This window comes from Pecten maximus, unplaced genomic scaffold (genome assembly GCF_902652985.1).
Source record: "Pecten maximus unplaced genomic scaffold, xPecMax1.1, whole genome shotgun sequence".
NCBI lineage: Eukaryota > Metazoa > Mollusca > Bivalvia > Pectinida > Pectinidae > Pecten > Pecten maximus.
Window position 1 is genome coordinate 1 of NW_022983031.1, and position 27,635 is coordinate 27,635.

At 36.0% G+C, this 27,635-nt stretch overlaps 1 protein-coding gene across 1 annotated transcript; it reads right to left on the reverse strand.

Moving 5' to 3' along the window:
- Window positions 1–817: 817 nt before the first annotated feature.
- On the reverse strand, window positions 818–27,635 carry LOC117321288 (the record flags this gene model as incomplete). The annotated part of the gene is given in 8 exon segments (XM_033875762.1): window positions 818–2,048; window positions 4,968–5,202; window positions 6,642–6,775; window positions 7,373–7,480; window positions 14,821–14,851; window positions 21,907–21,975; window positions 25,978–26,144; window positions 27,515–27,635. Coding segments are annotated over 8 exon segments (2,096 nt in total), but the record flags the coding sequence as incomplete, so codon positions are not given.

The following is a 27,635-nucleotide window of genomic DNA, read 5'->3' on the forward strand; positions in this document are numbered from 1 at the left end:
TGTTTGCTAGAATTTGACAGAGTAACGATGACGACTATCCTATCGCCTATTGAAGGGAATAATCAATATAAATAAAGAGTGTCTCCTGAAGTTTTACATCTTATGTTTTCTGTTTGAACACAGCTAAAGCGATACATGTCCCCTACTGGTCAATAACACTGTAATGATTTATAAAGATGGTGAAATTTGACCTTAACCTAATATCCCTGAAATTTAAACTTCTAAAAATATTAATGGTGACTTTACCCAACAAATCTGAAATTCAAACATGTCCAAGATATTATAGTCCTTTGTTATTGTGTGAAGTTTAAATAAAATCCCTCAAGGAATGAAGCCATGAGTGCTAACAAGGACTTTCTCAGAATAGTAAAGATGACCTTGACATCGACTCAGTCCAAGATATCCTAGTCCTTTGATATTGTGTGAAGTTTTATCAAAATCCCTTGGAAATGAAGCCGCTAGTGCTGATAAGGAGTTTTTAAAAATAGTAACAGTCACCTTGATCTTGACCCCACAACCCTGAAACTTGAACTTGTCCGAGGTATTACCATTCTTTACGGATATTATAGAAACCAGCATATGTTAAATAAAAATGTTCATATTGATCTGCTTACTTAATTTGTGATTATTATACTGAGAGCAACTTCTTCAACCAATAAATGATTATATAAGTTATATATTATACCATTGCAAATTTCTGAAGAGTTTGTCAAAATTAAAAAAAAAAAACAAGATTTTCTTTACCGAAGACACAAATTCAAGGATTTTAAAATCATTCATGCCAAATTATTGAGTTAATACTCGTTTGCCAACTTACCTGGTCTTGGTTGTGACAGTAGTACTAGGATCAACACTATTGCTGGATAAAGCTGCTGCCTTCTTCCATTTCATGAACTCCCTAAAAAGTCTCTCACTTTCCGCGAAATCATCTTCTGCTGTCACTTGTTTCGAATTCACTTTGTCCTCTTTATGACTTTGACCTTTGTGATTTTTCTGAAAATTGGACTCCTGTTTCTGTTCAATGTTTGACGTTTTTTTCCTGTAATCCATATCAAACACCTCTTTCTTACCCTTTGTAGCAGACGATTTGTCCCTGTAATCTACATCAAACTTCTCTGTCTCACTATTTGAAGAAGACGATTCGTCTCTGTAATCCTCATCTGACATCTCTTCTGTGTCGTCATAATCAAACACCAATTTTGTTCTTTGTCTTGTGGAAGTTTCACTGTAATCACAAGCCTGTACTTTGCTCGGTTTCGATGATTTATTGCTGTATTCAAAAACTTGTTTTTCTCCTGGCCTTAACGGCTTATTGTCATAATCAAAAACTTGTTTTTCTCCTGGCCTTAACGGCTTATTGTCATAATCAAAAACTTGTTTTTCTCCTGGCCTTAATGACTTATTGTCATAATCAAAAACTTGTTTTTCTCCTGGCCTTAACGGCTTATTGTCATAATCAAAAACTTGTTTTTCTCCTGGCTTTAATGACTTATTGTCATAATCAAAAACTTGTTTCCCTCCTGGCAATGATTTGTTATCATACTCAAACACTTGCTTTTCACTAGGCGTTGGTGACGTATCACGATGTCCGTAATCAAAAACCTGTCTTTTCTTCAAAAAACTCTCATCATCATCGTAGTCGTATCGTTCCTTTCTTTTCCTTGCCCTTAAATATGGATCCTCTTCTGGATCATCGTGTTCATCTCTTCCTCCTAACTGGTATGGATACCCTGCCGAACTCTTCACCTTTCTCCCAACACTTGTGGTAGATGACAGATCTCCTCCTTCTCTGATGGCTTTCAAGGTTTCCCCCCGACCTTTTAAGGTTTTTCCCCGATCTCCTCCTTCTCTGATGGCTTTTAAGGATTTTCCCTGACCTTTTAGGGTTTTTCCATGACCTTTTAAGGTTTTTCCACGACCTCTTGTGGCTGTACTTACATCACCTTGTGGTTCATGCTCTACTTTCTCCTGTTTAGGTATTTTTTTCAGCGGACTAACATCTTCATCGCTGTCATCCTCATTTCTAACATGCTTCAGTGCTTTCTTCTCTGAAATGAGCACATAAGGATTAATATTTTACACTTCTATAAACAGAACAGGCAGCTGGTATCAAATATAATTTTTTACATTACAGATTTGTTGGAAGAGTTTTCCGACAAATCTGTTTCATACAACTAGCATTATGTTGCGAAACACTCTAAAAAGATCACAATCTTTATTTCAACTGATTTTATTGGTCCAACCAGTAAAATTGTTTGGTCTGGGGTAAATAAAGACAAGTATATTTCCATTTGTTTCGCATTGTCACTATATAATTAACCTCACCAACCTAAATGGAAAGTTATCAGATTCTCTTGTAATTCCCACCTCGTAATTCGCACCTCGTAATTCCCACCTCGTAATTCGCACCTCGTAATTCTCACCTCGTAATTCCCACCTTGTAATTCCCACCTCATAATCCCCCCTGATAATTCCCACCTTGTAATTCCCACCTCGTAATTCTCACCTCGTAATTCCCACCTTGTAATTCCCACCTCATAATCCCCCCTGATAATTCCCACCTCCCACAATTCTCACTGGTGATATGATGAATAATGTTCCTGATGTTGTCACTTAATGATGACGTTTTATATGACTTCACTATATCAAGCAGGCAAAAAAATCTACTTAATATAATGTAAACATTTACTTTATCTATTTTACAACAAGTTATATACGTAAACTTATAACAATCACACTTGTTGGCCTGGTTTGAAATGCCTAAGACCCCTGGCATGCTTCAATCTGGTCCAACTTTTTTCACAACTGTTGCGAAATATTTTTGGACATCACAGAAATTCATGCTACCAGAATAAGACAAACCAGATAGATCAATGTAACTTTCAACAATTTATATCAACAATTTATGTAGTTATATTGTAAAACACTTGTAAATCATCACGGTGGAACATATTGCTTAAAATGTTGAAATTCCAGTCGTGACAACAACAGGTCCCAGTGACAGTGTGGAGACAGTGACCTCCAGTCGCGACAACAACAGGTCCCACTGACAGTGAGGAAACAGTGACCTCCAGTCGCGACAACAACAGGTCCCACTGACAGTGTGGAGACAGTGACCTCCAGTCGCGACAACAACAGGTCCCACTGACAGTGTGGAGACAGTGACCTCCAGTCGCGACAACAACAGGTCCCACTGACAGTGTGGAGACAGTGACCTCCAGTCGCGACAACAACAGGTCCCACTGACAGTGTGGAGACAGTGACCTCCAGTCGCGACAACAACAGGTCCCACTGACAGTGTGGAGACAGTGACCTCCAGTCGCGACAACAACAGGTCCCACTGACAGTGTGGAGACAGTGACCTCCAGTCGCGACAACAACAGGTCCCACTGACAGTGTGGAGACAGTGACCTCCAGTCGCGACAACAACAGGTCCCACTGACAGTGTGGAGACAGTGACCTCCAGTCGCGACAACAACAGGTCCCACTGACAGTGAGGAGACAGTGACCTCCAGTCGCGACAACAACAGGTCCCACTGACAGTGTGGAGACAGTGACCTCCAGTCGCGACAACAACAGGTCCCACTGACAGTGTGGAGACAGTGACCTCCAGTCGCGACAACAACAGGTCCCACTGACAGTGTGGAGACAGTGACCTCCAGTCGCGACAACAACAGGTCCCACTGACAGTGTGGAGACAGTGACCTCCAGTCGCGACAACAACAGGTCCCACTGACAGTGAGGAGACAGTGACCTCCAGTCGCGACAACAACAGGTCCCTCTGACAGTGTGGAGACAGTGACCTCCAGTCGCGACAACAACAGGTCCCACTGACAGTGTGGAGACAGTGACCTCCAGTCGCGACAACAACAGGTCCCACTGACAGTGTGGAGACAGTGACCTCCAGTCGCGACAACAACAGGTCCCACTGACAGTGTGGAGACAGTGACCTCCAGTCGCGACAACAACAGGTCCCACTGACAGTGTGGAGACAGTGACCTCCAGTCGCGACAACAACAGGTCCCACTGACAGTGTGGAGACAGTGACCTCCAGTCGCGACAACAACAGGTCCCACTGACAGTGTGGAGACAGTGACCTCCAGTCGCGACAACAACAGGTCCCACTGACAGTGTGGAGACAGTGACCTCCAGTCGCGACAACAACAGGTCCCACTGACAGTGTGGAGACAGTGACCTCCAGTCGCGACAACAACAGGTCCCACTGACAGTGTGGAAACAGTGACCTCCAGTCGCGACAACAACAGGTCCCACTGACAGTGTGGAAACAGTGACCTCCAGTCGCGACAACAACAGGTCCCACTGACAGTGTGGAAACAGTGACCTCCAGTCGCGACAACAACAGGTCCCACTGACAGTGTGGAAACAGTGACCTCCAGTCGCGACAACAACAGGTCCCACTGACAGTGTGGAAACAGTGACCTCCAGTCGCGACAACAACAGGTCCCACTGACAGTGTGGAAACAGTGACCTCCAGTCGCGACAACAACAGGTCCCACTGACAGTGTGGAAACAGTGACCTCCAGTCGCGACAACAACAGGTCCCACTGACAGTGTGGAAACAGTGACCTCCAGTCGCGACAACAACAGGTCCCACTGACAGTGTGGAAACAGTGACCTCCAGTCGTGACAACAACAGGTCCCACTGACAGTGTGAAATTTGACTTTAGAATGTAATAACACTTTTACAGGTTGGATTTAAGAGAAACTTTGTTAAATTTAAATTTAAAAACGGAAATACAATTAGTGTTATTCTACCTACTTCTGAAAGTTATATAATAATTCTCACAGGACTGCAGTCATATCAATCATAACAGTGTATGCTATTCAATTTGTTTGTAATCCTATGAGAATTATAGGATCATAACTTTCTAAAGAAAGCAGTGTGATGCTTAATGAAGTTTAAATCAATATACTTTTTCTGTGGATTTGGACAAATGTTTACCCACTTTTGATAAAGTCTGCCACTGAAGAATCCGTAACATCTACACCACTGCGCTTCAGGATGGCTTCTGCTACCATTGTAGACCTTTGGCTAATTTCCAATTTCACTTTAACCTTCTGTTGACCGTACTTGTCTATAATATCCGCTGCAAAAGCCTCAGAACTTAAATTCAAGTCAGATTTCTTCTTGCTATTCATGTTAGTATTCAGATGTTGATAGATGTCATTATGATTGAATTTCTGAAAAGAAAAATGGAGAATTGAAACAAGGGCTTTCTGAATAGTTAAAAAGAGAATTGGCAAAAAAAATCTAAGTGTCGAGGCCATCCTAGGTGCTGTGCATGGAGAAAAGCAAATATTATATAAATATAAAATGGCATGTTATAAGACATTTTCATTGTTTTTAAGTGCATTCCTAAATGTTTTACTGATGATTATCCGAAATAGTGTCAGTTATGAACAACCAGAGTTCAAACTATTAGTAGCTAAAAAATATTGTTTTTCTTGAAAAAAAAGTGTGTTCGAACTATCCGCGTGTTCGAACTAACCGGAGGTTTACCATAGTTACTGATGACTTGGCCTACCGTATCTGTTCTGGTGACTTGTTGAATCACACGTTCCTGTTATATACTTTGTGCAAGCATTTCACTATCAACTGATTTCAAACATGAAACCTCTTTATTGATATCGGAATCTGATCTGTTGTGAAAACAAGCTAACGTTAGGTTTCGCCCCATCATCATTTCAACCAACTCAACCAGCACGGCCATTTTTGTGTGGCCCATTTCTCAGAAATGACGAACCAATCGGAAGTATTCTACTTTCATTTTAAGTATCGAATGTAAAAACAATCAGAGATTTCACTTATCGATTTCCTATTGGAAAATCTGAGACTAACTACAATATTCGATGGCCGAAGACCATTTTTATCAACTCTTAGAGCTCGAGGTGACTTTCCAATGTCGCATCAACTAGAGTGTATATGAGTTACCTCCCCTTGCACAAACCAGGAGGCAAACGTAACAATTTGCACAGAAAATAGTGATTACTCAGGGATATTGTGACTGATTTAAGCTGTTTTTCTATAACTTATTTAAATTCAACAAATGTCTTCAAACAAAATCTTAATTATTAATTTTATGGAAGATAAGTAATCTGGTCATACAACACTAATTCAGCTATCAAAATATTTGTTTTGTTTCGTAAATCTTGAGCATTATTTTATTATTATTTTATTTTGATTAAGTGTATGCATTGTCTACTGTTTCCACCAAATCAACATTTAGATAAAGTCAGCATAGCGTGTCGAGTATAGTCATTACCAGGGAAGAAGGGAGCCCGGAATCTTGTCAACTATAGAGGGCAACAGTGCAGAAAGACTTAAAACTAAATCTTTGACAGGAGTTTAAGTGTCACCACACTAAATGTCCACACCTGGACACAGTAGCATGCCAGTCTATCTTGTCACATTATAAAAGCAATCACCTTACCAGAATTTCCAAAAATTACAGAAAGGAAAATTTCGTGAAATTCTGAGGTGTCCTTCATAGATCAAAAATCATCATAGTGTAATACTTTTGAAATTTTCGTTAGATAGAATCATGGAATCTTAAATAAATCTTTCCTAAAAATTCTGAGGTGTCCTCAATAGGTCAATAGCATTACAGTGGACTACTTACAAAGTACTTCATCCTGTGCTTGACACCAGATAGATGATTAAGCAGAGTGTTCTTATCACACTTGGATTCACACAGGTTACAAACGTATCTGGGATTCCCCTCTTCAGGCTGGAATTCAGTCACATACTGTAGGCCTGCAACAACACACAGTAAACACACGGTTACATTGCATCAGAAGTGTCCTTTAAGATCATCCATCAAGATAAAACTCCAGGTCAAAGTCATCTTTCTATATCAAAAACTAAGGTCAAGGTCATTAATCAAGGTCACTCGTTGGTCTGGGGAAATATCCTGGGTCAATGTCTACAATTGATCCAATTGTATAATTCAGGGGCAAGGTCATATGCTACGGTAAAACTCTTAGGTCAAGGTCATCCAGGTAAAATATATAGGTCAAGTTCATCCATCAAGTGTGAAGGCCATACGTCTAGGTAAAACTCAGGTCAGCTGTACAGATTTAAGTCAAGGTCAATGTCATTCATCCAGAATAATATCATGGGTCAAATTCTGATCATATTACTGCAGGGTCAAATTAAACTTCACATTAACATTTTTCTTATATATAAGGTAGGTTATATCAATATTATGCTGTGAAAGAATACCATAACAAAGGAATTCATGCACGAATGATTGCCACAAGTCACATGGTACTTGATGACATATGATGGTTGTTATTGCTGAATCAGATGAATCTAGACATATGGAGTACCAGATAGATCTGTATGACTAACCTATTAAATAAGTATTGCTTTTTTCAAGAGTTTTAGTGATCATGGCTTCTATAGATACGTCAATCAATTTGGGCCGCGTTTCATTAGCCTTCGTCTTGGACACCACAGCTGAAAGCAAAAAACAATTAAATGTTAAATATATCTATAGGATACTGATCAATTCCCTTCAAGCTATCAGGATCTTGATTAATCTTAAAGAGTAATTCATAGACTATTTTGAGTAAACAAAAATCTTCTGTTATGTCTTTTGTTGCATTCAACAATAAAGTTTGACTTTTATTGTCTTTTTCCTTCAAGAACTATTTAACTTTCCTGTTTCTTCCAACAGTGTAAAACATATTACCTTGAGATGTCTGGAAATATAACGATACAATGAAAATTATGACTAAAAATAACTCCTGTTTCAAATCAAAATTTTAAAGCATCAATATTGCAATAGTTAGGATTCAAAATTATAGCAGTATCACCACTGTAATATCAAAAACAAATTCTGTGATGTTTCATCTCAATACAAAAATTCTCAATATACTGCTGTAATTCCAAAATGTCCATTAAGCCAGGTTTCATCCAAAGTCTGTTATGACCAGCTTCATTGAAGTCAAACACAAAGTCCAGTTTATCCAGGTTTCAAATCAGTAATTCATCCAGTTTTCCCACAGAAATCAAGTTTAGCCAGGTTTCCTACAGAAATCACGTTTTGCCAGGTTTCCTACAGAAATCACGTTTTGCCAGGTTTCCTACAGAAATCACGTTTTGCCAGGTTTCCTACAGAAATCAAGTTTTGCCAGGTTTCCTACAGAAATCAAGTTTAGCCATGTTTCCTACAGAAATCAAGTTCTGCCAGTTTCCTACAGAAATCAGCTTTAGCCAGATTTTCCACAGAAAGCCGGTTTAGCCAGTTTTCCTACAGAAATCAGGTTTAGCCAGGTTTCTCACTGAAATCAGGTTTTGCTAAGTTTTCCACAATGACTTATTGCAGAACTTTTAAAACACACATAATACATACAGATATAATTCCCAACACCAATTTCAATGTTTTCTCTCATTCTCAGCAATTCTTCATTCAAAACATACTCCAATCTACTCTTTACCAAACACAGAAGAAAACCCCAATCCTGTTTTTGCCGGGGATTAGCGTTGAGACAGTTTGAAATTACAATGGTGTAATAGATCAATCTTTATAGTACATTATATAAAACACCTATCCAGCGATATGTCCATGTCTGGCAATAAGCCCATCAACATTAATTGCAGTTGTTTATAATTCCTAACAAATTATTTCATTGTTTTGCAACAAGTCCACCTTCTACTTTAAGTTATCGTGATCTCACCCGGGCTTATTTTAGGATAAATATGGTAGACATATCTACTGTTTCATCAATATTTGTAGGAGTAATGAGGAGCTTATTAGAGAATGATGAAACATTATGTTTACTAAATGCAACAGACATGGTGGGCTTATTACCGGACAATAAAACAGTATTTTTATCAACCTGTAATAGAAATGCTGGGTTTGTTACCAGATAGAAACAGTTTTATGAAATATAATTTACAAAAACCAACACGCAAACAATACCAAGATTATGAATTTTCATTTTATTTTAACTTTTTATTAAATTTTCACTGTTTTTCCTCTGAAAATTCAACCACAATAACAGAGTATATTAACTTCCACAGTAATGTTCAGAGTGAATGTTTTTAGGGGGAAAAAAAATCATACTCATAATATCAAAATCAGTGCTTAAATCATATATGGAAACTAAATAGGATAAAAAATCGAAATAATTTGAAAACTCAATTTAAAAAATATAAGATATTAAGAGAAACATAGTACAAAAAGATGTAAAAGAAAATGAATATTTTTTTTAAACACATTATAATCATACAAAATATTCTGGTATGGAAGTCAAATGAAAAAAAAAAAGAAGAAAAAAAAAATCTTTCCTGGACTAATGAAATAAATGAAGAAAATGAAGAAATATCTCGAGAGATTAATTGTTAGGAATTACGTACACTTTGTGTATACTGTCGCAAATTTCACTCACAAATAAAACATGATGCAAAAATATATCCAATTAATTAATTAATTGTTTTATTGTAAATATTATTTCTTGAACAAGAATTTTTTTCTTCTGAAATCTATTTAATTCACTTCTCTGAAAAACAAGGAATGGGAAATTCTGGCAGTCAATAAAAAAAGAAAGTATCCCAAAATTGTGTGATATAATTTTGCATATATCCACTTACATATGCAATATACCACACTTTTTGGGTAAGACATCGTAACATTGATGAATGTTGCTCAACACATTTTAAATCTGTCTTGTACATGTGATGTACAAGGTTCTGTGGAAATCGGAGATGTAATTGGCAGCTGACAAGATACCACATATGAGAACAGTTTGTTTGTTACCATGACGATATTTGTTGAAATGATTCTGGAAAATAAAAGAAATCCTGAAAACACTGCTAATTAACGCTAGGCTGTGTCAAATTTCTTCAAGTTTGGCCAAGCCCAATACAGGTGTAATCTGATAGTTTAAGCTTGTGTGTTCCAAAATCTCTTGCTTAATCATGCTAATCAGACTTTGGGTAATTTTGTGTTATGTTATCATCATATCATAATATAAGGGATGTTCAACAAACTGAAAATAAAACTTTTTTCCATGGAAATGCAAATTGAACAAAACATATTTGCAAGACCACTTTATCTGGAAGGAACTCCACATTTAAGACCATGAATTTAATTTAGAAACAAAATATCAGACTTATTTACTATTCGTAATGTCTAAAACTAAATTAATGTGGTCTCTTTTTTCTGGTGGTTTAATTAGGACACAATAAACTAGAACTGTCGCCAGGATGGCTAACTAATACCCCCGCAATCTGCACGAGTCAATGGTGAATTGGAACTGTTAATTAAAGGCTAACTAAGATAACCCAGTAATATAGTGACCAGTTGCCATAGCAACCATAATTTTGAAAAAAAAGAAAGTGGCATGCACATCTACACATGGTCCTCTATATTTGTGTGAAGTTTCATTGAAATCGGCCTTTTGGTTTAGGAGGAGTTGTCCAGACAAACTTAAAGTTATGGTTCTTATCAGAAAACCTGTTTATAGAGACCAGTTGCCATAGCAACCATAATTTTGTGAAAAATAAAGTGGCATGCACATCTACACATGGTCCTCTATATTTGTGTGAAGTTTCATTGAAATCGGCCTTTTGGTTTAGGAGGAGTTGTCCAGACAAACTTAAAGTTATGGTTCTTATCAGAAAACCTGTTTATAGAGACCAGTTGCCATAGCAACCATAATTTTGTGAAAAATAAAGTGGCATGCACATCTACTCATGGTCCTCTATATTTGTGTGAAGTTTCATTGAAATCGGCCCTTCGGTTTAGGAGGAGTTGTCTGGACAAACTTTAAGTTATGGTTCTTATCAGAAAACCTGTTTATAGTGACCAGTTGCCAGAACAACCATAATTTTGAGAAAAATAAAAAGGCATGCACATCTACACATGGTCCTCTATATTTGTGTGAAGTTTCATTGAAATCGGCCTTTCGGTTTAGGAGGAGTTGTCTGGACAAACTTAAAGTTATGGTTCTTATCAGAAAACCTGTTTATAGTGACCAGTTGCCATAGCAACCATAATTTTGAAGAAAAATAAAAAGGCATGCACATCTACACATGGTCCTCTATATTTGTGTGAAGTTTCATTGAAATTGGCCGTTTAGTTTAGGAGGAGTTGTCCGGACAAACTTAAAGTTATTGTTCTTATCGGAAAACCTGTTTATAGTGACTAGTTGCCATAGCAACCATAATTTTGAGAAAAATAAAGTGGCATGCACATCTACACATGATCATTAATATTTGTGTGAAGTTTCATCGGAATTGGCCCATCGGTTTAGGAGGAGTTGTCCGGACAAAATGCGTCTACAGACAGACGGACGGACAACCTGATTCCAGTATACCTCCCCCCCCCCCCTAACTTCGTTGCGGGGGTATAATTAATTATAAGGGTAGTCTGAAATGCAGACAGTTTTATGTTTGACACACATTTTCACATGCTGCCGATGGCTTAAGAGTTCACAGAAATTGATCATGTTTTACTGATGTTTGTACATATGTTTGCATGATCTGTAGAGATACACCAAAAGTGATGATGTTTTAAACATGTTGGTACATATGTTTGCATGATATGTAGAGATACACCAAAAGTGATGATGTTTCCCACATATTTACACACAAACCGCAATTCCAGTAGTAATTGTGTCCTGGAAACTGTTGAGCTGGAAAGAATATCTGTCTACATAATTATACAAATGTCACACATAGTGGGATAAAATAAACAATAACACTTAATAATCTCCGTAAATTTTAACCATTGATGAATATCCTACTGAATTGTTACATGTTTTCTCAAACTCCGGAGTTAAAAAAAATGGAGGTGAATGAAAAGGTTATACAAATTTCCAATACAGATCAAAATTTGAGAAGCAAAAAGGATGACTTTTTTTCATGAACCATGTGAAACAGAAAAATTGACATTTTATGCATTTGTGGCTCTGAGGTGTACCAAGAGGTCCCGTTGGTCTGTATCGCTCACTTGGTCTGCAGCTTATAAAGTGATATCTACAACACTAAATTAATAACTTTTCTTCTCAGAAATTCCTACATGTCAAGTATAATTCTGGGACTCTGATATTCATGAGCATTTAATTAAATATTTTAACAAGAGATCCCAGAGGGATCTTGGCGCCCACCATTGAATGATCTTCATAGGTTCCATGTCAGATTGATCTTTTCTCTACTTTTCCCTTCATTTTACTAATCTGTGCAAATTGAGACATCCCTCCAGTACTTTTCAAACAAGGGAATCCTAGCTATATAAGAAATTTGAGATTTAACGATAATGGCTGTTTGTTTGCCAGGTTGTTTTCAGGACAGACTGGTCCAAAAATGCAATAGAAGGGACCAAGGGGAACCTACTTATGAAATTTGAGAAAGATCCCTTAAATACTTTCTCAAAAATAGTGATAACAAACTTCAATTGTCAAAATCCAAGATGGCTTCCTGTCGGCCATGTTGTTTTCAGATTGGTCTCAAAACGCAATATGCATAAGTAGGCACCAAGGGAAACTTACATATGAAATTTGAGAAAGATCCCTTAAATACTTTCTCAGAAATAGTGATAACAAACTTCAATTGTCAAAATCCATGATGGCTGCCTGTCGGCCATGTTGTTTTCAGATTGGTCTCAAAACGCAATATACATAACAAGGCACCAAGGGAAACTTACATATGAAATTTCAGAAAGATCCATTCAGTACATTCTCAGAAATAGCGATAACAAACTTCAATTGTCAAAATCCAAGATGGCTGCCTGTCGGCCATGTTGTTTTCGGATTGATCTCAAAAAGCAATATGCATAACTAGGCACCAAGGGGAACCTACATATGAAATTTGAGAAAGATCCATTCATTACTTTCTCAGAAATAGCGATAACAAACTTCAATTGTCAAAATCCAAGATGGCTTCCTGTCGGCCATGTTGTTTTCAGATTGGTCTCAAAATGCAATATGCATAGCTAGGCACCAAAGGAAACTTACATATGAAATTTCAGAAAGATCCATTCAGTACATTCTCAGAAATAGTGATAACAAACTTCAATTGTCAAAATCAAAGATGGCTGCCTGTCGGCCATGTTGTTTTCCGATTGGTCTCAAAATGCAATATGCATAACTAGGCACCAAGGGAAACTTACATATGAAATTTCAGAAAGATCCATTCAGTACATTCTCAGAAATAGTGATAACAAACTTCAATTGTCAAAATCCAAGATGGCTGCCTGTCAGCCATGTTGTTTTCAGATTGATCTCAAAAAGCAATATGCATAACTAGGCACCAAGGGGAACCTACATATGAAATTTGAGAAAGATCCATTCATTACTTTCTCAGAAATAGCGATAACAAACTTCAATTGTCAAAATCCAAGATGGCTGCCTGTCGGCCATGTTGTTTTCCGATTGGTCTCAAAACGCAATATGCATAACTAGGCACCAAGGGAAACTTACGTATGAAATTTCAGAAAGATCCCTTAAATACTTTCTCAGAAATAGTGATAACAAACTTCAATTGTCAAAATCCAAGATGGCTGCCTGTCGGCCATGTTGTTTTCAGATTGGTCTCAAAACGCAATATACATAACAAGGCACCGAGGGAAACTTACATATGAAATTTCAGAAAGATCCATTCAGTACATTCTCAGAAATAGCGATAACAAACTTCAATTGTCAAAATCCAAGATGGCTGCCTGTCGGCCATGTTGTTTTCGGATTGATCTCAAAAAGCAATATGCATAACTAGGCACCAAGGGGAACCTACATATGAAATTTGAGAAAGATCCATTCATTACTTTCTCAGAAATAGCGATAACAAACTTCAATTGTCAAAATCCAAGATGGCTTCCTGTCGGCCATGTTGTTTTCAGATTGGTCTCAAAGCGCAATATGCATAACTAGGCACCAAGGGGAACCTTCATATGAAATTTGAGAATGATCCCTTCAGTACTTTCTCAGAAATAGCGATAACAAACTTCAATTGTCAAAATCCAAGATGGCTGCCTGTCGGCCATGTTGTTTTCTGATTGGTCTCAAAAAGCAATATGCATAACTAGGCACCAAGGGGAACCTACATATGAAATTTGAGAAAGATCCCTTCAGTACTTTCTGAGAAATAGCGATAACAAGAATTGTTTACGGACGGACGGACGGACGGACGGACGGACGACGGACCACGGACGCAGGGCGATTTGAATAGCCCACCATCTGATGATGGTGGGCTAACAAATCTAACCACAGTGACTTTAAAAATTCATCTAGGCCATTTATCTGAACAAACCAAACCTATAGACCTTCACCTTTGCATGCTTTTGAGAAAATATTTATGATCCTTCTCTTTCAGATATTTAGAACAAAACAATTTTAAGTTTTTAACCCATAATTTTGAAACCAAGGTCATTCTCTTGAACAAACATTGTAGCTCTCCATCTCAGCATGCTAATGACCCAATATCCTTGCCCTCGGCCTATTGGATATTGAGAAAAGTTGATTCATATTCCAATAAATTTGACCCCTGTGACATTGAAAGTAGCTATAGGTAAAGTTCATTTGTTGAACAAACACGATAGCCTTCCATTCCAGCCCAGCATGCTGCTGGTCCAATATCATTGCCCTATGCCTTTTGGTAATGCCATGATGTCATTTAAATGGAAAATTAAGCTGGACGCCCTGGACAGACGACAGATGGATGAAGCACTATGGCATAAGCTCACTTTCCCTTCAGGGAGTTGAGCTCAAAAGGTATTGCAGCTTTACACACCATTCAGCCTTAACATACTACAGTATTAGTTTATACATTTAAATAAAATGTAAATCAGTACTTACCAGAGTCGTCTTCGTTTAGTTTTGTTACTTTCTGTGTGAAACAAATATATAAAGATAAAATAAATACATGCATACAAAATTTCTCTTTATTTTCTTCTTTCTCTCTCTCTCAATACATTTTTACCAACTTTTGGCAACTTACCTTTAAAATGTTGTTTTAATATTACACTGATCAATAAACATTTTTCATAAAATAAAGATTACTAATTAATTTCACAGAAGAAAGATTCTTTATAAAGAATCTGATGAAAGAAGCACCAATAATTTTCAAATTTGTCTTACAAATTTGAAAGACTTGGTCAATATTCTTTGTCTAGTACAAAGAATCTTGGACATACTTTCATCACCTTATAAATCCTAGAATACAAATTCTCCTTCATTACAGTGTTGTATATTCTTGCGGTGTTCAGTGTTTAAGGGTACTGTGTTCTGTGTTTAAGGATACTGTGTTCAGTGTTCAAGGATACTGTGTTCTGTGTTTAAGGATACTGTGTTCAGTGTTTAAGGATACTGTGTTCAGTGTTTAAGGATACTGTGTTCAGTGTTTAAGGATACTGTGTTTGGTGTTTAAGGGTACTGTGTTCAGTGTTTAAGGATACTGTGTTCAGTGTTGATACTGTGTTCAGTGTTTAAGGATACTGTGTTCTGTGTTGATACTGTGTTCAGTGTTTAAGGATACTGTGTTCAGTGTTTAAGGATACTGTGTCCGGTGTTGATACTGTGTTCAGTGTTAAAGGATAATGTGTTCAGTGTTTAAGGATACTGTGTTCAGTGTTGATACTGTGTTCAGTGTTGATACTGTGTTCAGTGTTGATACTGTGTTCGGTGTTTAAGGATACCTTGTCCAGTGTTGATACTGTGTTCAGTGTTAAAGGATAATGTGTTCAGTGTTTAAGGATACTGTGTTCAGTGTTTAAGGATACTGTGTTCAGTGTTTAAGGATATTGTGTTCTGTGTTTAAGGATACTGTGTTCAGTGTTTAAGGATACTGTGTTCTGTGTTTAAGGATACTGTGTTCAGTGTTGATACTGTGTCCGGTGTTGATACTGTGTTCAGTGTTTAAGGATACTGTGTTCAGTGTTTAAGGATACTGTGTTCAGTGTTTAAGGATACTGTGTTCAGTGTTTAAGGATACTGTGTTCAGTGTTTAAGGATACTGTGTTCAGTGTTTAAGGATACTGTGTTCAGTGTTTAAGGATACTGTGTTCAGTGTTTCAGGATACTGTGTTTAGTGTTTAAGGATACTGTGTCCGGTGTTGATACTGTGTTCAGTGTTTAGGGATACTGTGTTCAGTGTTTAAGGATACTGTGTTCGGTGTTGATACTGTGTTCAGTGTTTAAGGATACTGTGTTCAGTGTTCAAGGATACTGTGTTCAGTGTTTAAGGATACTGTGTTCGGTGTTGATACTGTGTTCTGTGTTTAAGGATACTGTGTTCAGTGTTTAAGGATACTGTGTTCAGTATTTCAGGATACTGTGTTCAGTGTTTAAGGATACTGTGTTCAGTGTTTAAGGATACTGTGTTCAGTGTTTAAGGATACTGTGTTCAGTGTTTAAGGATACTGTGTTCAGTGTTTAAGGATACTGTGTTCATTGTTTGGATACTGTGTTCAGTGTTTAGGGATACTGTGTTCAGTGTTTAAGGATACTGTGTTCAGTGTTGATACTGTGTTCAGTGTTTAAGGATACTGTGTTCATTGTTTGGATACTGTGTTCAGTGTTTAAGGATACTGTGTTCAGTGTTTAAGGATACTGTGTTCAGTGTTTAAGGATACTGTGTTCATTGTTTGGATACTGTGTTCGGTGTTTAAGGATACTGTGTTCAGTGTTGATACTGTGTTCAGTGTTGATACTGTGTTCAGTGTTTAAGGATACTGTGTTCAGTGTTGATACTGTGTTCAGTGTTTAAGGATACTGTGTTCAGTGTTTAAGGATACTGTGTTCAGTGTTTAAGGATACTGTGTTCAGTGTTTAAGGATACTGTGTCCGGTGTTGATACTGTGTTCATTGTTTGGATACTGTGTTCGGTGTTTAAGGATACTGTGTTCGGTGTTCAAGGATACTGTGTTCATTGTTTGGATACTGTGTTCAGTGTTTAAGGATACTGTGTTCAGTGTTGATACTGTGTTCAGTGTTTAAGGATACTGTGTTCATTGTTTGGATACTGTGTTCGGTGTTTAAGGATACTGTGTTCGGTGTTCAAGGATACTGTGTTCAGTGTTTAAGGATACTGTGTTCGGTGTTCAAGGATACAGATCTATTGAATGTACAGAAAATGTATGATCTATGAAAGTACATATATGTATGTGTTTTACTCTCAATGAATGTATGTTTGTTTTCACTGGTAGATAAATGAACATATGTAGGTACAAACTAATAAACAAAACAGAAACAACATACCCTGGAAGTGAATTTCATTTATTCAATCAAGATCCTCAGTGGAATATAATGTATAACTCATTACCCAGCGATGTATTACCGTATATGGCTTTAAACCACAGTAATAAACCAATTCAATTTATGATTTGGTTTAAATGCATATGTGGTTTAAGTACTGGTAAACCCATTAAATTCCTGTTTGATTTGATGCTTTTCTGATTTAATTTACTGCAACCAAAATTATTTCTGATTTGGTTAAACTTAGATGTGATTTAAATCAAAGTTAACCAATTCAATATCTGATTTGGTTAAACGCAGATGTGATTTAAATCAAAGTTAACCAATTCATTTTCTGATTTGGGTAACACAGATGTGATTTAAATCAAAGTTAACCAATTCAATATCTGATTTGGTTAAATATAGATTTGATTTAAATAAAAAGTAACCAATTCATTTTCTGATTTGGGTAACACAGATGTGATTTAAGTCTTGGCTAACAGATCAGTTTTGAGTCAACAATTTATTTTATAAACATTTAACTCAGCATGATGTTCTAATGGTTATTTTTACCTGTAGGTGTCAATTGGAGATTTTGTTAAATGCATATAACTTATTATAACAAATCCAGGAAAACAGACTAAATTTCTGATTTGGTTAACGCATCAATTTCAAATCCTCTAAAATAAATTCAATTTCTGATTTGTTTAAAAACTAATGTGATTTAAATCAACATTAACCCATTCAATTTCCGATTTGGTTAAATGCATATTTGATTTAAATCAAAATTAACAAATTCAATTTCTGATTTAGTTAAATGTAGTATATATGTGATTTAAATCAAAGTTAACCAATTCAATATCTGATTTGGTTAAACGCAGATGTGATTTAAATCAAAGTTAACCAATTCAATATCTGATTTGGTTAAACGCAGATGTGATTTAAATCAAAGTTAACCAATTCAATTTCTGATTTGGTTAAACGCAGATGTGATTTAAATCAAAGTTAACCAATTCAATTTCTGATTTGGTTAAACGCAGATGTGATTTAAATCAAAGTTAACCAATTCAATATCTGATTTGGTTAAACGCAGATGTGATTTAAATCAAAGTTAACCAATTCAATATCTGATTTGGTTAAACGCAGATGTTATTTAAATCAAAGTTAACCAATTCAATTTCTGATTTGGTTAAACGCAGATGTGATTTAAATCAAAGTTAACCAATTCAATTTCTGATTTGGTTAAACGCAGATGTGATTTAAATCAAAGTTAACCAATTCAATATCTGATTTGGTTAAACGCAGATGTGATTTAAATCAAAGTTAACCAATTCAATATCTGATTTGGTTAAACGCAGATGTGATTTAAATCAAAGTTAACCAATTCAATTTCTGATTTGGTTAAACGCAGATGTGATTTAAATCAAAGTTAACCAATTCAATTTCTGATTTGGTTAAACGCAGATGTGATTTAAATCAAAGTTAACCAATTCAATATCTGATTTGGTTAAACGCAGATGTGATTTAAATCAAAGTTAACCAATTCAATTTCTGATTTGGTTAAACGCAGATGTGATTTAAATCAAAGTTAACCAATTCAATATCTGATTTGGTTAAACGCAGATGTGATTTAAATCAAAGTTAACCAATTCAATTTCTGATTTGGTTAAACGCAGATGTGATTTAAATCAAAGTTAACCAATTCAATATCTGATTTGGTTAAACGCAGATGTGATTTAAATCAAAGTTAACCAATTCAATATCTGATTTGGTTAAACGCAGATGTGATTTAAATCAAAGTTAACCAATTCAATTTCTGATTTGGTTAAACGCAGAATGTGATTTAAATCAAAGTTAACCAATTCAATATCTGATTTGGTTAAACGCAGATGTGATTTAAATCAAAGTTAACCAATTCAATTTCTGATTTGGTTAAACGCAGATGTGATTTAAATCAAAGTTAACCAATTCAATATCTGATTTGGTTAAACGCAGATGTGATTTAAATCAAAGTTAACCAATTCAATATCTGATTTGGTTAAACGCAGATGTGATTTAAATCAAAGTTAACCAATTCAATTTCTGATTTGGTTAAACGCAGATGTGATTTAAATCAAAGTTAACCAATTCAATTTCTGATTTGGTTAAACGCAGATGTGATTTAAATCAAAGTTAACCAATTCAATATCTGATTTGGTTAAAGTGGTGTGCTACTTCAACCGTGATAAAAGGATATTCAATTTTTCGACAGCAAACATTTCAATTAATAATTTGAGCTAATACATGAGAACATTGTGATTTAAACAATGTTTTCTTTAATTTGTATGAGGTTTGACATCCCTCCAACAGTCAGTCAGATCATATAGAGACAAATGAAATATATCAGTGACCTTGACATTTGACCTAATTCTTTCAGTACTGACAGGTGTTTACAATTTTGAAATTTGTCCACTAGACCAAGGGCTATATCACCCCATTTTCACAAGACCTAATATGAATATAGAGCTACCATCAAGACTTAAAGTCCCACACACAATTTTATAGTATTGTTGACATATTCGACGAGATTCAGTACTAAAATCTTTAAATTTCTTCAGATGAAACCACTGATAAAAATGATTTAACTGTAACAGTTATAGATTAAAGATTTTTTAAACCTTATCAATTAAATAATCATTATTTTCAACAACATTTCTTGCATGAGAATTAGATCAAGGATATGGGCAGAAAGTCAACATCATTTTTGGATTTGTAAAAACTGTCAAGTTTATTAGAATGTACTATGATTATAAAGCAGCATCTCTTTTCTGTAATTTGATACGTACGATTCCCTGACTCGCTGTTCAGGAAAAAGATACACAAATTACATACTGAGAATAAATACATGGTATATTCACGGTGCCGGCAGATTTCACACATTGACAATTACTTTATGACAAATCTCTATTATTCTTAGAATTTCGTTGATTCATATAGCAAAACATATTCATAAAAAACTTCATATATAATTTAAACAAGTATAGTATAGATCAGTTTTCAACTTTTTATTTCTTTTTATTTGTTTCAAAAATAGATATATCATTTATATCAGAGGTCATTTCTACGAGAAACTTACAGCAGTCTGTGCTTCAAAGGAAAAGGGAAGTAATATTTTCTTTCAAATCAGGATTTTTTTTTTCAGTTTGGGAAAGTAATGCAGATTTTGCTGGACAAAAATAATTACTGTAGACCCTTTTTCTGTGGTTGTCATTTCTTCTGTGAATGACGATGACTGTTTTATTTTTTTATTTTTATTTTTTATCGTACCACACTCACCAGATAAATTTTCAATACAGTATAGCAATTGTACACACATTGTAACACTATTTTCTCGTTCTCTCAACACATTGGCTCACTCTCTAGCCAACTCCAACACATTGGCTCACTCTCTAGCCAACTCCAACACATTGGCTCACTCTCTAGCCAACTCCAACACATTGGCTCACTCTCTAGCCAACTCCAACACATTGGCTCACTCTCTAGCCAACTCCAACACATTGGCTCACTCTCTAGCCAACTCCAACACATTGGCTCACTCTCTAGCCAACTCCAACACATTGGCTCACTCTCTAGCCAACTCCAACACATTGGCTCACTCTCTAGCCAACTCCAACACATTGGCTCACTCTCTAGCCAACTCCAACACATTGGCTCACTCTCTAGCCAACTCTAACACATTGGCTCACTCTCTAGCCAACTCTAACACATTACACATCCTTATGCACACATTTGTTACACATTCAGTTAAAACACATTCCAGTGGACCAATTCTTGTGTGTCTGTCTGACAACTACTACCACCTGAATCAAATATGTTTCTAATTACCCTACTAATTCTTCAATAAGCTCAGAGGCTAAAATATAATCTTTGAAAGTAGGACAGAAGAGGCTGGTTTACTACAAGACATCACAATTATATAAAGCCTTTCTGGAATTTTAATTGGTGTACCGGTAAGAGAGTTCATCATTGCATTGGACAATAAAATACATGTATCTGGAGCATGTTTTAGTCCTAATTTAAAACTTTATTTAACAGGTGTGGCTTATTGTAGGATCAAAAAGGTAATTACAAAATAATCATCAACTTCAAACAAATCTCAAAATTAAAATACCTTGGTACATGTATACAAAGTACATTGAAGATCCTACAGGTCATACAAAGCACCCGAGAGGATTCTGACAAAGGCTTTTAATCAAATCACATACACACTCAACAACTGACAACAATTCAAAGTTTTCGTACTTAAACCCAAACCACATTTTCATAGCTTTCAGCCAACAACTACTGGTACCCAACCTTACCCGGTATGTCAAGTCTGATACACTGTATATAAAACTTTGTTGTATACTGCTACTGGCAGCATCTTAACATATGACATGGCTGTCTTAAACACCAATTAAAAGTCTCCTCTAGAATTAATTATCTGCTAAAATATCTAAATACACCATGATATTTAAATCTTATCACAATGAAAATATAGAATATGTAAGTTTTACATGTCTAGAATAAAATGTTCACAATATTGTGATGGAGATGAAAAATATTAAGGCTGATTTTTAAATACATGTTTGGTAATTTAACAAGGTAAAATAAGTGTGAAATAAAAAATCATTACATCCAGGGGATAGTGTATTAGATGTGAGATGATATTAAATGCCTTTATATACTCACACTTCTGTGTTTAGCACCCTCCAAATGCTGCCTCATCGGTGTTTCCCCAGAACAGGTGACATTGCAAACCTGAAATCAACAAAACATTTTATTAATTCTTCAGAATAAATGTAAATAGAGATGTATGGCTTTGAATCGGTTTCATTCACATCTAACCATAACAGATGATATGTCTAATTATCATTACATGTACATGTGTTTACATATGGAAGGTATGCATGGTTCTTCAATACTGTTTTACAATTTCAATGAAGTTTCTCTTTTAAAAATTTGCATATATTAGTAATATATTTTCTTGTTATAAACTCTTCACCCAAACCAACATCTCTTATTATAATTTTTCTTGATTTTTCGAGCCCATTGACTGGTTAGAACTGTATCTCGAGGATGTCTGTAAAAAGTGACTTGATACCTATAGAAACAAAAAAGTTGGTAAAAAAAGTGTATTGCATGGTTATAAATAGACCTCAAGGGGAATCCCTGCTGTATATCACTTTGAAGCTTGAATGGTGCATCAAGTTCATCAGAGTCAAGCACTCTGGAGACCTAGTTACGAAGCGACGCTCCTTAGGCAAAATGGACAAAGCAGAGGTAGGGCTAACAAATGACTGAAAACATCATGACTCCCCTCACTGAGTGGAGAAGAAATTAAATCTATATTGAATAACTCGGATTCAGCCATACAAAAGGGCTACAATAACAGCGGTGAAAGTACTAAGGGAGTATCCGAAGTCGAAAAATCGTTCAAACCAATTTGATGACACACCATGTATGAACAGTTCAATCATTCCATGTTTACAATAGTTTCGTTATTAAATTATTTTTGAAAATAATGTTTCAATTTAGCAAGTTTACATTAAAGAAACCAGAAAACAAATTTTGTTTTTGTTTGAATGTTTCCATTTTTTAAATTTTCAATAAAAAAAAAAAGTAATGATAACAGTAAAAGACTAATAATAAGAAATAAAAAAAAAGTTAAAGCAATTGTAGCATTTTGATTTCAGTCTATACATGGATATATCAACCTTACCAAAATCTTATAATTACATCTTTATCTAAATTGTTCAATACATACCGTATTTGACCTAATAAGGGCACCCCTACCTTTTTTCAAGGAAATAAATATTTGACTGAGTGTCAAAATAGTGTTCAAAAGTAATAATTCATGTGAAATATTTTGCTACTTTATGTGTTCAATTTTCTTCAGCAAATTATAAGTAACTGGAACACATGTTTTCGCCACATTTTGTGTATTCCTACAGGCTACAGATGACATGTCAGTGCAAAGAGCACCCAAAACTAAACACACATACAAATAATAACTTACCATCTTTATTTGAAGATAAAGTAAAGACTTCATTCTTGTTGATAAATAACTTTTGTTCAGAACAGAAAGCTAGTAAAAGACATTGTAAATCAATTATTAGGTCAAAGAAAACGATGTCTGATATGATCTGGGAAATCACCTGTTTCTATAAATAGAACACAAAAGAGTTCCATTTGAACATAAATGGTGGAACACACGTTTTCTGGTCTAAAGATCAGCTGGCATGGTTTACAAGTTTACAGGAGTATTCAAGTGATGTTTAAGCTTAATATATGATAATGAATAGATATCTTCATCTGGAATATTTTTATGACTGAATATTTTACCGTTTCCACAACCTTGGGTATTCTGCTATAAGGTATAGTCTGTTTCATAAAACTTCAGAATAACTAATCTTAATAAGGGCGCCCCCACTGTCAATTACCCGCGCCCTGCGCCCTTATTAGGTCAAATACGGTACTTTATTTCTATTAGCCATTAAACATTGTTTCAATATAATACATGTACGCATTTTCCAAAATGTTACTATTATGTATACCAAATCATTGTCACCATTGATGCTCTTCTCAAAAAATGATATTGTGCTGCTGTAAAACTGTATTTATAATTGATGGTTTTACTGTATATTTCATGTACTTATAATATGCAAAAGGATGAATAAAAAGATTTTAAAACTGAAAATCTTATAATTGTATATCAATTTGATGTTGTATCTATTGGTTGTCTGTTTGGTTATGTATAAATTTAGAATCTGTGATAGAGAGCAGCAGTCAAACTTAAGCCTGATATTATCCACTTTCCTTTAATGAAGTAAAAGAATTTCCTATCCGAGTTTAACTTATTTTTTGTCCCACTGGAAAACATCATCAGATTTAAAGAACAAGGGCCCAATGGGCCCAAATCGCTCACCTGCAATGCAGTGATCTTTTCATATATGGATCCTGCAGTTATTTGAAAGCATGCTACAGGACCAATATAATGTCTCTCTGCACTTTGGCTTTTCACTAAAAGTCATTTAAAGATTTAAGCATACTTGATCGACGTGACCTTGAATGAAGGTCAAGGTCATTCATTTGAACAAACTTGGTAGCCCTTTACCCCAGCATGCTACAGACCCAATATCAACTCCCTGGGACTCTTGGTTATTGAGAAGAAGTTGTTTAAAGATTTTAGCCTTTTTGACCCCTGTGACCTTGAATGAAGGTCAAGGTCATTCATTTGAACAAACTTTGTAGCCCTTTACCCCAGCATGCTACAGACCCAATATCAACTCTCTGGGACTCTTGGTTATTGAGAAGAAGTCGTTTAAAGATTTTAGCCTTTTTGACTCCTGTGACCTTGAATGAAAGTCAAGGTCATTCATTTGAACAAACTTGGTAGCCCTTCACCCCAGCATGCTACAGGCCATATATTAGGTCTCTGGGACTCTTGGTTATTGAGAAGAAGTCGTTTAAAGATTTTAGCCTTTTTGACTCCTGTGACCTTGAATGAAAGTCAAGGTCATTCATTTGAACAAACTTGGTAGCTCTTTACCCCAGCATGCTACAGGCCAAATATTAGGTCTCTGGGACTGTTGGTTATCGAGAAGAAGTCGTTTAAAGATTTTAGCCTTTTTGGCCCCTGTGACCTTGAATGAAGGTCAAGGCCATTCATTTGAACAAAATTGGTAGCCCTTTACCGCAGCATGCTACAGACCCAATATCAACTCCCTGGGACTCTTGGTTATTGAGAAGAAGTCGTTTAAAGATTTTAGCCTTTTTGACTCCTGTGACCTTGAATGAAAGTCGAGGTCATTCATTTGAACAAACTTGGGAGCCCTTCACCCCAGCATGCTACAGGCCAAATATTAGGCCTCTGGGACTCTTGGTTATTGAGAAGAAGTCGTTTAAAGATTTTAGCCTTTTTGACTCCTGTGACCTTGAATGAAAGTCAAGGTCATTCATTTGAACAAACTTGGTAGCCCTTCACCCCAGCATGCTACAGACCCAATATCAAGTCCCTGGGACTCTTGGCTATTGAAAAGAAGTCGTTTAAAGATTTTAGCCTTTTTGACTCCTGTGACCTTGAATGAAGGTCAAGGTCATTCATTTGAACAAACTTGGTAGCCCTTCACCCCAGCATGCTACAGACCCAATATCAAGTCCCTGGGTCTTTTGGCTATTTAGAAGAAGTCGTCTAATTTTTTTTTAGCCTTTTTGACTCCTGTGACCTTGAATGAAAGTCAAGGTCATTCATTTGAACAAACTTGGTAGCCCTTTACCCCAGCATGCTACAGACCCAATATCAACTCCCTGGGACTGTTGGTTGTTGAGAAGAAGTTGTTTGAAGATTTTAGCCTTTTTGACTCCTGTGACCTTGAATGAAGGTCAAGGTCATTCATTTGAACAAACTTGGTAGCCCTTCACCCCAGCATGCTACAGGCCCAATATTAGGTCTCTAGGCCTTTTGGTTATTGAGAAGAAGTTGCTTGAATGGAAAGTTGACGCCGGACGGACGGCCGGACGGCCGGACGGCCGGACGGACGACGGACGCCGCGCCACGGCATAAGCTCACTTGCCCTTCGGGCAGGTGAGCTAAAAAATCAACTCATCTTAGTTAGTCATCTTACGGTACATATCTTCGGGCTTTCTCTGGTAAATCTTAATCATCAACACTGTAATATCTTCAGGCTTTTTATGGTAAATTTTACATCTTGGGAAACAGATAACATGCTTCTCCTAACAGGTTACAGGAGAGAAACTTACCGTGCAATGTAAAAAGTTATCTGTCTTTGACACAATGTCCTCAGGAGTGTAATCCCTCTCCTCCAGTGGAATCTCTTCTTTTATATCCAAATCCATCCAGTTGTCTTCATTGTCTCTCTCCGGCAGAGGAACAGGTTCAACCTTGATGTCTTTGGTTTCCTCTTTAGCTGAAATAGGTCCAAACAAAAAGACAAATTGTAGATCATTCTCATAATATCATATTAGTGTTAGATAGGTGTTAGCTCACAAGTTATACAAAGCAGCTGGAAACCAATTAAATACAAGATATATATATATATATATGAGAAGGAAAAGCTAAAGTTCCTTTGAAGTTTTTAATATTTTTTTTTATTTTCCTACCAAGTCACCCACTCATATCTATCTTGAATTACATGTGCTCGGTTTACAGACAACACATATAGGTAAATTAAACCTACAAGATAGTCATCCATGTCATACGAGTCTTTCTTCAGTAAAATCACAATGCATGTGACACCATGACATTATAATTATGATGCAACAATTGAAACAATACAATCACAGCGCAACTAGGTGTTACATGTATCACACATGTGTTCATAAAATGGATGGTAATAGATGATAATGGATGATAATAAGTGATAATGGGTGATAATGGATGATAATGGATGATAATGTGTGATAATGGATGATAATGGATGATAATGGGTGATGATGGATGATAATGGATGATAATGGATGATAATGGATGATAATGGGTGATAATGGGTGATAATGGATGATAATGGATGATAATGGATAATAATGGATACTAATGGATGATGATGGATGATAATGGGCGATAATGGATGATAATGGATGATAATGTGTGACAATGTGTGACAATGGGTGATAATGTGTGACAATGGATGATAATGGATGATAATGGGTGATAATGGATGGTTATTGGTGATAATGTGTGACAATGGGTGATCATGGGTGATAATGGATGATAATGGATGATAATGGGTGATAATGGATGGTTATGGGTGATAATGTGTGACAATGGGTGATCATGGAAGATAAAAGATGATAATGGATGACAGTATTGCTAATTAAAAGCATTACATATCCACTATTGGCCCCAGCTAAAAATAGTAACAGTGACCTTGACTTGCAAAAACCCTGGAACTCCTAACTTGATCTGTAGCTACTCACAATTAAGTAACATAAACGTCTCCAACATACCTTGAAGCTTGACTGAAAAAAATGCTGAAAACTGAGTGGACAGACAGACAGACAGACAGATAGACAAACTGGGAGAAAACCTATGGTCCTCCAGGTTTCACGGGTAGGGGACTGATAAATCATTATTTTTCAACACTTTCAATCTTAAGAAACTTCAGCGGACTCGACCATTCATTTATCATGGGACCTCCAACATGATGATCAGTAGGGGTAACAAAATTAATCATGGAATTTTTCAGATTATTTTGGTACTTGTACTGTACTTGTATCATTGTTTTGAAGGATTTTTTTTATCTTTATATCAAACTTTTTAGTCTGTTCTTTCTTATACCTGATTTAGTGGTGACAGTGGTGAAAGGGCCCTGTTCCTCTGAAACCTCCCTCTCTTTGTTACTCTCTGCTGCCATGAGATTCTGTGTGTGAAGCATACCCCTGGTATGTTTATAAAAACT